The sequence below is a fragment of the Buceros rhinoceros genome, unplaced genomic scaffold (assembly GCF_000710305.1).
Source record: "Buceros rhinoceros silvestris isolate BGI_N320 unplaced genomic scaffold, ASM71030v1 scaffold9657, whole genome shotgun sequence".
NCBI classification, from domain to species: domain Eukaryota; kingdom Metazoa; phylum Chordata; class Aves; order Bucerotiformes; family Bucerotidae; genus Buceros; species Buceros rhinoceros.
In genome coordinates, this window is record NW_010420408.1 from 1 (window position 1) to 12,604 (window position 12,604).

General features: G+C 39.9%; 1 protein-coding gene across 2 annotated transcripts in view; it reads left to right on the plus strand.

The window, feature by feature from the left end:
• Positions 1-2,386: 2,386 nt before the first annotated feature.
• Positions 2,387-12,604, plus strand: part of ECT2 (epithelial cell transforming 2) — a 24,979-nt gene continuing 14,761 nt past the window's right edge. The window contains exons 1-13 of one of the 2 annotated variants that reach the window (XM_010139302.1): positions 2,387-2,531; positions 3,566-3,645; positions 3,747-3,839; positions 4,770-4,952; positions 5,486-5,575; positions 6,546-6,653; positions 7,804-7,877; positions 8,000-8,130; positions 9,122-9,237; positions 9,430-9,492; positions 10,187-10,409; positions 11,449-11,585; positions 11,982-12,101. In XM_010139302.1, the coding sequence (XP_010137604.1) occupies positions 2,402-2,531; positions 3,566-3,645; positions 3,747-3,839; positions 4,770-4,952; positions 5,486-5,575; positions 6,546-6,653; positions 7,804-7,877; positions 8,000-8,130; positions 9,122-9,237; positions 9,430-9,492; positions 10,187-10,409; positions 11,449-11,585; positions 11,982-12,101 (1,548 nt within the window). In that variant the 5' untranslated portion in view covers positions 2,387-2,401. The remainder of the gene's footprint in view (positions 2,532-3,565; positions 3,646-3,746; positions 3,840-4,769; positions 4,953-5,485; positions 5,576-6,545; positions 6,654-7,803; positions 7,878-7,999; positions 8,131-9,121; positions 9,238-9,429; positions 9,493-10,186; positions 10,410-11,448; positions 11,586-11,981; positions 12,102-12,604) is intronic. The other variant, XM_010139301.1, reaches the window with a different exon arrangement.

Below are 12,604 nucleotides of genomic sequence, written 5' to 3' on the forward strand. Positions count from 1 at the left end.
ACCTGGGGGCTGCCCGGGGCAGCTCAGCGCCGCTCCGGGCCCTCTTTAGGCCGGCAGCCGTCTCTGCCGGGCAGAGGCGGAGGCCCAGGCCCGCGGGCACCTGCTGGCTCCGAGGTGAGAGCCGCTGGAGGTGTCTAAGGGTGCCTCCGGCCACCTCCCAGCAGGGCTCCTTGGTCGCACCTTTCGGTGGTTCCTCGGGAGGGAAATGGGCAACACGGGAAGGTTTTTTTAGAGTCCTCTGCTTGGTTTAAAAATCGTTTCAGGATATTTTGCGACCTTCAGGCTTTCTGCAGACTATTGGGAGGTCACTTAGAGTGCTGTAAGGGGATTCGGCTCTGCCTGATCCTGTAGTGATGGTGTTCTGCCTTTTGTTCTTTTTTATGTGAGGGAAGACTGTTCCGTTCCTATCTTCTGTGTGCTGTTTGTTCTCTTGCATATCTTGGTGCTCCCAGTGTGTAGGTCTAGTGATTTATTAAATAATATGTGGCCATTAAAACAGGTAACATTTTTTAAAATACACTTGGAATGAAACCCCATAAATAAATAAATTGGAAAGGCCGTAAAGAAAATCAATGCCCAGTCCAGATGGACTCTGAAGTTCTCTGTAAGTGTGTGTCCATGTTATTAGGTGTAACAACAGCAGCCTGACAGGAATTGTATTGATGTTTCAGACTATCTGTAGAAGTTACATTTACTGGTACCTTTGACTGGAGGGTTTTTTAGTGTGATTTTACATACAGCTGTCTGTGTGGTAATCGTAATCTTTAACAATATGGGTTGAATCTTCAAAGTTTATGCTTCCCTCCAGCCTCACTGCCAAAGAAGAGGCAATTGTATAACAGTTCCCAGTGGTATCTTAATCACCTTCTGCACAGGTGATCCCCTAAAGACTCTTGCTAGGTCTCCAGCTATTCTGAGGTAAACTAGCTGGGTGACTGGGACCTTCTGCTAGGAAACTTAATTCTGTGGAGCCTCTGCAGCTGTGTGTGACATTTAATACTGCAGCTAAGGTGGCAATTTCAGTAACTGAATATGCTTATAATTAGGACAGGTTTGTAGTGTTGACTTATCACTTAGTCACTTTATGCACTCGTCACTCAGGAACTTACCGGATGTATTATGAAGATGTGAATCCTGTTCAGGATTCTTCTAAAGTCTAGAAGATAAACTCTTTCCTATATTGCTGTTATGCCAAAGCACCCATTGCTTTTTGTCTTCTGAGTTTTATTTTGCTATGTAATTGGACAGGCATTGCACAGCTTGAAAAATAGCATGTGCCGTTCTGTAAGGGTTTTACTACCCCATAAGTCCTCTTTCAGAGGCTTTAATGTATTATCTGGGTGGCTGCTGTTGTAAGGGGGCATTTACAGTCATGAGGAGAATGACTTTAGTGAAAGCGATACAGAGGGTTGTTATACAGCAGCAGTTCAGATACAGTGGTTATTCCAGATAACTTCTGGCATCACTGTGCAAATATTTTATGTTTGTGTGAATGATGAGTCACAGGAAATACGTGCTCTTTGCCTTACACACCAAAGAAAATTGCTGCGTGTTGGACAGGTGCCTTAGAACAAATTTTCTGCTGTGAGTCAAGTCATTACCTGTACAGAATATGAGAGGAATAAGAATTCTGCCGTTTCACTGTGTGATGTTTGTTTAGGGAGGGAGAGCACAGATCTATCTGTGAGAATACATAAGACCCCTTTATCTCATGATGAATGGATAATTCAAAGCATTATAGTTACTGAAGGACAATAGACTAGCTGACACAGATAGACGTGTTTATTGTAGAGACTTACACATTTTGAGAAACCTGATTTTTCTTTGAGTGAATACTGCTGGTTCTGCTCTCCAAGTGGCCATTTTTATGTAACCACAGTTAACTCTAGCCAGTTCACCTGAAAAATCACACTTTAGCAAGATGCTTTGTGTACCCTGATTCTTCTGCCGCTTTGGCAATGCTGATCTTGATCTCAGCTCTAGCTGAACGATAGTTTATCACTGAAGCAAACAAGTGCTTTTAGTTCGTTGGTGTTTTGTGATGAAACATTTTTAAATGAACTCCAGGGTTGGTGCTTCCCTGCTGCTCAGGGCTGAAGTGCCCTCTCTGTGACTTTCTGGGCAAACGAGTGAATTCTGTGGTGAGCAGCCTTCTCAAAACCATTTCTGGAATAGGTTTGTTGTCTGCTCTTTCTATCAATTGTGTGATCCTAATACTCTTTCAGAACTACTCTCAGTGGGGGTGGGATTTTAATAAGAGCCTAAGGGGTTGGTTTTCTGAAGTCTGAAGTTATTTCTGACTGCTGTAGTCCTAGAACTCTTATTAATGAGCTTTTTGCAACTGTAACTTAGTTTAGCATGTCTGTCTTCTAGCTGTTGAAGAAAGAAACAAGACTTAATCATGGCTGACAATAGTACGCTGGTGTCTGAAACTGGGAGGAGCCTTTTGGCTGATTCTTCTGCTCTTGATTCAAAAATTACAGAAATCTCCAAAGAGAATGTATTTCCTGTATCTGTTTTGGGTGCTGAAGGTAATGGGAGAAGTTTAATTTAAACTACTAAGTTTTTTCAATGACTGATGACTTTGTAGGTATTTGGTAGTATTGGAAATCTGAAAGTGCTTTGCGGAACCACAGAACTGTGTGTGGGGTAGCCAAAAGGGTGTTGGTTTATACTCTTTCACCATCAAAGGATCTGTCTTAATTTGTAATTCATCTTGTTATAAAAAATCTGGGCTTACAGCCATGAAATCAAATGTGTATTTTGGCTGATGTGTAGAAAACTGTTGGTTCCATTTGATGCCTCTTCTATGGAACAAATCATTCCAGGTGATATTTTGGCACCAGTGTTTGGAGACTACAGCTGCTCTATTGTATGCAAGTAGACCTTAGAGAGATGAATAGTCTTGAGCTTGAAATTAATTCAGGAGCAAAGCTTGAAATTAAAAAAAAAAAACCCCAAACAACAAAAAAAGATAGTTTTGGTTTCCTGTAATGCAGTAGCCAAAATCCAAAGTGGCAGTCTTTTGGTGCAAATGAAGTGGAGGCAACACTTGTCCCTTCCTCCTGATATCCTGAAAGCTTATTAATGCATGGAGAAAAAGAACAAGATGTTTAACTTCAGTTCTGATATTCCTTATTGAAACTGAGCCCTTGCTAGAAACTAATGACCTTGTCAGCCAGGAACACAGGAGCTAGAAAAGATACCAGTGCTCTGTTTTCCAGCAGGTCTTGGTATCTAATTCTGCAAGAAGCATTAAGTCAATTTTGATCTTTTTCACTTATTTTAATTTTTCTCCTTGCATGTTCTTGCTTTGACTGCAAGGGAACTGGTCATGAATTGCAGGATGTTGTTTCACATGCACTAGAAAGTTTAGGCTCTATGGTCAATTGGGTATGCCTTAATTAAAGGACAGGCTGCTTAAGGCAGCAGTTATATTCAGGCTTGTTCCTGATAAACAGGATCTTGAAAGGATTCAGCCTGCCTGTATACTATTGCTTGATTTAGACCTGACATGGATTTTTCTATTAAATTATGAATATTATCCTTGTTTCTCTATAAACAGAAGAAATGCCTCAAATAGAAACAAGAGTGGTTTTGGTTCAGGAAGCGGGGAAACACGAGGAGCTTCTGAAAGCCTTGGAGGTATGTGGCTTTAAGATGAAACAGTCACTGGGATGAGATGGTGTGCGTTTAGATTTCTAGTAACAAATCTGGTTCTGTACTAAAATTCTCCTCTCCCACAGACCATTAAGCTAATGGAAGTACCAGTTATAAAGATAAAGGAAACTAGTCCTGGTAAATCGGAAGAAAAACTAATAAAAAGTATTATTCATATGGTATGTCATGCAATTAAGTACACGTGATTGCATGCAGCATGTTGTACTTCACCGGGACTGAAATGGGCACACACTAATTTTTATTAATTGGGTGTACTGGTCATAATATGCAAAGATTTCTGATGGTGTCACTTAAAGCTTGTAGAAATTTGCATTTTTTTTTTTTTGCGAACACTCTCAAATACGGGTGTGCTATCTACAGCTCATGATTAATGGTGTTTTCTAACAGGGGGATTGAAGTATTGATGGAGACATTCACCTGCATGCTTGTATTCAGTCAACACATAAGTTTTTGCTATGAACTGACTTCATAATTGTTCATTTGACATTTCTTTCAGTGGAAAGCTGCATTTAAACTAAAGTGTTAAGAAGTGGCTCTCCATTTATTGGTGAGAAAAATCTAGAAAATAAAGTTTGGCATTGATGATTGAAACTGGAATAAACCAAATTTTTAGAACCCTTAAAATTACCAAGCAATGAGCCAAAGTGAATTCTGTTCTTTTATGCAGCATGGAGCTTGCTGCTGCAAGCTGGATACTACTTTTTAGTAGCATCCGGAAGTACCTTAATATGTTTTGACAGCCTGAAATTTTATTTCTTTTTTGTGCTTGGTTTTTTTCCTGTCTATAAATATTTCCAGTACTACATTACCAGTGAGAACTGGTAGGTAAACTACTAAAGTAACACGAATTCTTACTCTTTGCAAGCAGGAATTGCTCTAAGACAGTTTTTTTTTTTAGGTGCAGTTCATAGCTATTCTTATGCTAGAGAACAGTGCCTCTGATTCAGCTTTCACTGATCCTAAGAGTCTGTCTCTGTTTGAATCTGAATAATATGTTTCTCTAATGGTCCAAAATAAAAATCAGTTGCATTTTGACATTAGCCTATGTTGCCTGAATAACACTTTCCCCTTCATCCCCATACATCAAGGAAATTAAAGTGCCCTACATAAAGACAGATACGATAGAAGAGCTTGGAGATGCTGATTCCCCAGAATTTGAGACTGTCTTTGTTGTATCAGACTTCCAAGACTCTATCTTTAACAACCTCAGCAAAGCAGACTGCCGCGTCATCGGACCTCCAGTCGTCCTGCACTGCGCACAAAAAGGAGAGGTACGTGCTTTGTCGAAATCAGCTGAGTGGTTCTCTGGTGCCACGAGTTCTAAGCATAAAGTGTTCAAAATACACTTTTTGCTTTGCCAATCATGAATATTCTTAGCAAGAGAATTTTACGAAAGGCAGGTTTCTGATATCGGTTTAGAATATCACCTGTAGTGAGACAGCACAGGCAGACAGCAATAAGGTTACAACTACTGTGGTAGCTGAGGGAGTTGTTGACCCACTAGTTGGGGTTGTACCATGAGGAAAGGCAGCATAAAAGTGATGCTCCAGCAGACAGTTTATATTTACAAAGATTGTCACATGGATTGGAGAAGGGGAAAAATGGATAGAGCTGGGGATGCTGTAGTGGGTTACTTTATCAAAACGCGGGCAGATCTGGAGCTGAGGTGTAACTGAATACACAGACTTGGACCACTCTCTGATCTATTTTAATACTAGGAACAAGAGTACTGTATTAAAGACAGTGTTAAAACTTTAATGGGAACAGTATGCTTTTGACTAATGAGCTTACTTCTTATTTTCAGCCTTTACCTTTCTCCTGTCGTCCGCTGTACTGTGCAAGTATGTTGAACTTGGTGCTGTGCTTTACAGGATTCAGAAAGAAAGATGAATTAGTAAGACTTTTTTCCTTTGGATTAGTAAAACTATGTTAAGATTATTTTCAAAATACTCTTCTATGACCCATCAGGTTTAACCGTGACTGCTGCTTGTATGGGGGGAATGAGTTGTTTCATCTTCTGTTTTGTGTGTGTCCGGGAGCAGGGATATTTGAGGATGGGAACTAAACTGTTTCCTTGTCCAACTAATTTTGTCCGTGCCTCTTTTGATCACTTTTTTGTTGACTGATGTTAAACAGCCCTAATTCAGTAGGGCTTAAAGATTTGTAGATTGAGGCTTCAGATAAGATGATGTTTAACCAATAGCATCCCCTTATTTGCACAGGTAAAGCTGTGTAGTCCTGTTCAGAGTATTTGCAGATGTGTTATCTTGGTGCTGTGCTATCTTACTATCAGGACTTTAGTTTTCACGTATCGAAGTATGAAGTGGTTTGATCCTCTAGCACTTTGCTTTTCCATTTTGGTGATACGGTTTGCAACTAATTTCCCTATTGGACACTTAGAAATCAACAATATGGCTCCACGTCTTCATCTGGAAAAAAACAAAAACTCAAAACCTCAAACCAAGAGCCTTTGCCCAGTGTTAGGGATAGTTAGGTTTGATCTGCTAGGTTCAAGCTGGGCAAATTTCAATTGTCTGTAAATGCTGGTTAATTGCGCCTTCAGGTAGAATTGACTAAATCAATGAGGAAAACATGCTTCAAATCTATTGTGTGCGAAAAGGTGAAGGCATTATGTATGATGATCACAAAAGCACTGGTGGATTGGGTCGTGTCCTCAAGCTAGACAGCAAGGTTGTATTAAATGAAAAAAAAGCTAATAGATCTGATGTGTTAAGGACAAATCAGAGCATTTCTATTCCTAGACGTTGAACGTAATGTCCTTTGAAAACTATTTTTGTACCACTCTCACTCTGCCCTGTATGCTTCAAAAGCTATACTGAAAACTTACTCTCTATTTTTTTTAGGTTAAGCTTGTGACTTTGGTTCATCATATGGGTGGAATTATTCGGAAGGACTTTAGCTCAAAAGTTACACATTTGGTGGCTAACTCAACGCAAGGAGACAAATTCAGAGTATGTAAGCTTGAGCTGGTGCTTCACGGGAACTCTCAGAATTTGGCTCTTGTAGACTAAGTCTGTAAATTATACTTCAGCTTGTAAGTTGCTGTGTTTTTTTCTGTACTAACAGCAATGACTTGTGTTGGTGAGTTCATCCCTATCTGGTGTTGAGCTTTGATATGTTTTAATCTCTGTTAGAGACCTAAATAATATCAATTGCCTGAACGCAGAGATTTTGAAATAGGCAAGTAGAGTAAATAACAAGAACCAAAATGTTGAAGTACTGGTGTTATCAGTGCTTAAGACATCGATGAACAAGTGTTTATTTATCAACATGCCTGCTTTCTTTGTCTATGCAAGCAATAGACTTTGAGTAACTTGCAAAAACCTCCAGTACTCAATTTGTGTGCATCTTCTTTTAAAAATTATTTTAAACTTGTTAATCTACAGGAGTTCAAATCTTTCTTTATGTATAAATATAGGCAAGTTTTTTTCCTCACAACACAAACAGAATCCTTCAGGACATGTATGTCCAGTTGACAAGTAAATACAAGTTCATAGGTTTTTGTACCATGGAATATGATGTAGCAATGCCTGTGTCCCCTGACTCTCCCTTGTCTGAATTGGTAGTAGGCTGTTGCTTTTTTCTCAGTCTGTCTTTCTAATCTTCCAGTTGGAAGAGCAGACCTACTTTCTAACTCTGTTCAAACACTCCTTTCTGCCAACTCAAAGGGGAAAAAGTAGGGAAACTTTATGATCTCTCTGTTAAGCAGTCATAGAAGCTACGTTTGGAAAAGTTTTTTCTCTCTGGTAAATGCAGGCTGGGATATTTACCTTCATACTAAGTATAAAAGCAGAAGAAAGATCCCATATTTCACTGGAGTAGAGATTTGGGTTTGGTTTTGAGTGATGAGTGATACCAGACAAACAAAATGGTGCAGTCGTGAGTAAGTGTTGAGATGGTTATTGATTTATCTCCTAGTCAGTGAAGAATTAATACATTCTAAATCTTGGGAGTTACAGCTGGATGTGATTTTTGAAGGAGCATGTTCACTTTTTGCATTACCTGTCTTGAAGAGTAAAAGCAAGGTTATGAATTTTTCTTGGCAAGAGAAAGACTTAAATGGAATCACTTGGTACAACTTGTGCTTTTCCTGTTTTGTAGATTGCTGTAAGTCTCGGTACTCCTATTGTGAAAGCTGAGTGGATTTATAAGGCTTGGGAGAAAAGGGATGAAATGTAGGTATTTTCCTTCAGCCTTAAACTTGCATCCTGTTCATCCTGCTCAGTGTTGTGAGATTCTGTTTAAATAGTTACATGGCACTGATATAGTGACCTCTTTGTGCATCTCTTTCTTTCAGAGATTTCTGTGCAGCTGATGAAGACTTTAGAAATCAGTTCAAGGTTCTTCCCTTCCAGGACTGCATGTTAAGTTTCCTTGGATTCTCCAATGATGAGAAAGCTAACATGGAAGAAATGACAGAAATGCAAGGTTACTGTTTATGAAAGTTGGCCTGTGGAAAGAGGGGGGTTTATTGCTGATAAATACTTCAGTGAAGCTGAAATGCTGGATCATGAATCCTGAAGTATTAATGAAGACTCTTCATCTTGGAGAGCTATAAATTGATTTTTTTTTTTTAGATGTTGGTGTATGCGTAAGTTCTGATAGCTGTTGAAGACTTCAGACTTCTGAGACTGATTGAAACTAGACAATTTAAAAAGTAGTTATGGGATGCTTGACGATACCCTGGAAAATGTGCTACAGAATACGTGTAATTTTTTATGTAAAAAAAGGCGCATTGTGGTATGCATATTTACCTCATTCACAGATATCAAAGCGTGAACATTGTAGATGCTGTGAATCACCACTGGTAAAACACTTCATTGGGCACGTTCCATTTTTCAGTAGTGTAGTACAATATTAGTAATGACATTGACGGTAATGATGGAACAGATAACTTGGATGTCTGCAGCCTTGTATCACTAGAGGTGTGTGTAGCAGAACTACAGACATGGGTATGGAGCAAGCCTTCCTCAAAAGAGATTACAGTTGGCTGGGTTTGCTTCCCTCCAACCTGTTTACTGGAAGCTACTTACAAGATCGTGACATGTGCAGGTTCTAGCTTGTGGATGTCTTTGGGGCGAGTGTTCCTGGCTTTTTCTTCCAAGAAACTAGAAAAGCTTTCCAGAAGAATATTGTTATTTATTACCAGACAGGTTTAAATGGCCTCTGAGCTCTCTGCACTCTTGATTTTTCCAACGTGCACCTTACTAGTGTGTGCTACAGCCTATTTCCTGAAAGCTGCCCACTCCTGGTCGCATCTGGGGTGTCAGGGAAGCTCAGCAACTGATCATCTCCTTGAAGAGTGTTCTCTCTTGGCTCTGAACTCATTAATGATAGGTGCCACAGAACTATCAAGTGAGCTACTAATTTCTAACAGTAATATTCTTCAGTCTTGCTAACTTGCCTTTTTTTAATCTAGGAGGACGTTATTTGCCAGTTGGCGATGAAAGGTGTACCCACTTAGTGGTTGAAGAAAGTACAGTAAAAGATCTTCCATTTGAACCTTTAAAAAAACTTTACGTTGTAAAGCAAGAGGTTAGTGCTGTCAAATTCCTCAAAGAATGTTGCTATATAATAGTCGGTATGTGAGATGTATTTTTTCAGGATAAGCCATGTGTTTGTGTTTGAGCCAACTGCCTGCCTGTTACATGTATTCTTTTGAATTCTTTTTACTGTGGGTGAAGCCCTGTAATGTGTTCTTAATGTGTGTTTCTTTTTTTCTTTCAGTGGTTCTGGGGAAGCATTCAAATGGATGCCAGAGCTGGAGAGTCCATGTATTTATTCGAGAAGGTATGTTGAACTTTCTCGTGTATTTGTGTCCCGGTTTGGGCTAAACTTCCTGGTTTGGGCTGAAAGGTCCTTGTTTTGGGAAATGGACAAATATAATTATTCCCTGCAAATGCTTTGACCCCGCATTTAAGTGGTTAAAAGAGGGTCAGGTGCACTGTTAAGGTTATAAAGCAGCATGCAGGGAGGAACCTCGCTCTCTCGACTTCCGCCCCTGCACCAGAGAGCACCTCCTCCCACGGACCTGCTCTGCTGCCGACCAGGCCCGGGAGCAGCCTGAGCAGGCCGGTTCCTCCATGTTGAACCCAGGACAATTTGGTAGTAAAATTAGCATGCACCACAGTATGTGTGGAGCCAGAGATCAAATGTTTTAAAGCAGCAATTAAGTTCCAGATAATCCCTTATAAATTCTATACATAGAATACTTGTTTGGAAGAGGGGTTTTTTTGCTTCGCAAAGGTTGAATTTATTTTTAGTCAAACAAAATACTAGTGTGGTTTCCAGTTAAAAAAAAAAAAAAGGGAAAACAAACCCCAAAAAATTCAAACAAAACCCACCAAAACAAAGTTTTTGCTCTTTTTCCCTTGGCTTTCCTAAGAAGGCTTGTGTTGTGTGCTGATCTCTACAATTAGCTTCCCTTTGCACTGACTTGAGCTGGACGCAGCAGGTAAAACCACTAAACTTTCTTTTCCTGCAGTCAGAGAGTCCGGGCCTCAAGAAGTCTGTGTCACTCCTTTCTCTGAATACTCCAAACAGCAATCGCAAAAGACGCCGTTTGAAAGAGACTCTTGCACAGCTGACCAGAGAAACAGACTTGTCGCCATTCCCTCCTCGGAAACGCCCATCAGCTGAACACTCGCTTTCTCTTGGGTCCTTGCTGGATATTTCTAACACTCCAGAGTCAAGCACTGCCAACGGAGGTAAAGGGAAAAGCTTTCATTCAGACACACGTGCAATGCTTGAGAGCTCTTTGCATACAAGTGGCAATGGTAGTGGTAAGGAAGACTTACAGGTTTTGCTACAGATTTCCAAAGTAATTCCACACTTTTGCCTTTCATCACAGCAAGCATATTTCTGTCTGAAGGAAAATAAGGAAAAGAGTTGATAAATACGAAGTACAGTGTTACTCCAAAAATCTTCAAATACTCTGCTGAAAATTTGCAGCAAGTAAGCAACAAGGTTAACAGTAAATCGTCTAAAAATCTCCCCAGCAGGTTATTTGGAGAAAGGAGGACAAGGATTCTTTTTTCCCTTTAATTCCTTCAGATAATTCCTGCGAAGCCTACTCCTGGGTCTTTGAAAAGTTCTGTGGCGTTAACACTATTTGTGCCAGCAAACTGTCATGTCTAAAACTTCACGAGACTATAAATCATCAACTGTTTCTGATGAGTTAATTGGCAAAGAGCTTTTAACAACCTGCACGTGGCTGTTGTGGAAGAGAGGAAACTGGAAAATCTTGGATAAGTCAATACCTGAGACTTAAAAACCTAAAACCAAACCCCGTTTCATCGTGAGTGTGGAGTTACTACAGCTTTAAAAAGGCTCCTGTGTGCAAGTCAAGTAAGAATTAGAGTGAGGCACCTATAAGTGGTAGTTCAGAAGGAATACAGGAAAGATCAGCTTACTCTCAAAGACCAGCTTTCCTAGGTCATGGTAGTGCTCTTGTAGCCCCTAGTAGTGAATTTTCTTCTAGTCCCACATCAGCAGTTTCAGAAAATGGCTTACTAGTTTTGAGAAATGATTCATTATGGCTGTTCTATAATTAGGCTGTAATGACAAAACCTGTCTGCTACAAAGAGCTCTGGTAACTATAGAATAACCTCCAGAATAGCCTTCAGAATAAAAGTTGTCTTCCCTTCAAAATTCTGAAGGGTTTTTTCCTATCTTTAAGGGTGAATGTTTTTTAGGGACTCTATTCTAATAAAGCTCTATTTTGTTTTGGGAACCTCTCTTTATCAGAAACACCAAAATCCTCTGCGAGGCCTTCCAAAAACTCAACCCCTCTTCCAGTAAAGCAGTCTGCAAGATGGCAGGTTGCAAAGGAATTGTATCAGACGGAGAGTAATTACGTTGATATTCTAACAACAATCATTCAGGTAAGCCGGTTTTAAAGTGTGTACAGGTCAATCATGAGAAGACATCTAGTGTTTACATCAGTGATTACTCTCAGCCTCTGATCTGCAGGCTTCTGAGGGCTTGGGTGCATCAAAGGTTCATAAAAAGATGACAGTGTCAACAGTCTCTTGTAATTTTGCTGATGTATAAAAATGTTTAGCATCTGTTGATGGCTGGAAAATATAATTTCCATTCTGGGATCTGCAGTTTATATGGAAACTCCAAACTTCAGGATCTTCATGACTCAGGTTTTTAAAATATTGACTAGAGAGAGATGGCAAGTGGGATCTGGAAGGAGAGCACTGTTACTCTTTAACTATTTCTAACACTGTGTGTGGCAGTTAATAGGGCATTAATTTTTTTGTCTAATTCATCAGTTATTTCAAGTTCCGCTGGAGAAGGAAGGGCAGCTGGGAGGACCAATCCTCGCACAGGAAGAGATTAAGACCATATTTGGCAGCATTCCAGATATTCTGGATGTGCACATTAAAATAAAGGCAAGTAGCAACTTCTCCCCTGCAGGGGAAATTTTGGCACAGACTTTAAAGCTTTTCTGCACACTTTTAAGCTGTATCTGCTGGATAGTTGTAGATTCATCCTGATGCTGTTACATACTGCTCGACCTGTGGAATTGCATGCAAATCTGAAGTATGCTTTAAGAGTTAATGCTGAAGTACCTGAAGTCTGAGTATTGAGAGTGTAACTACTATTGTCATTCATGAACCAGCTTCTCTTTCCCCATTTTAATGCCTCTTCCTGTAGGAAGGAATGTGGGAGGGGGTATCAAATAGGAGTCTAACTCTCACAAGGCTTATAACATACATGTTTATTATGAAAGCAGTAAGCAAGGACTCTTGGAAGAGTAGCTAAAGCTATGGGATTTAAAAAAAAAAAAGCCCCTCAAAAACCACACCAAAACACCCCTCCAAAACAAAAATAAAAATCAGTGTTTTCCTGGGCTTTAGACACTTTCATATAAGGACTCTTCTATCATTCAGCA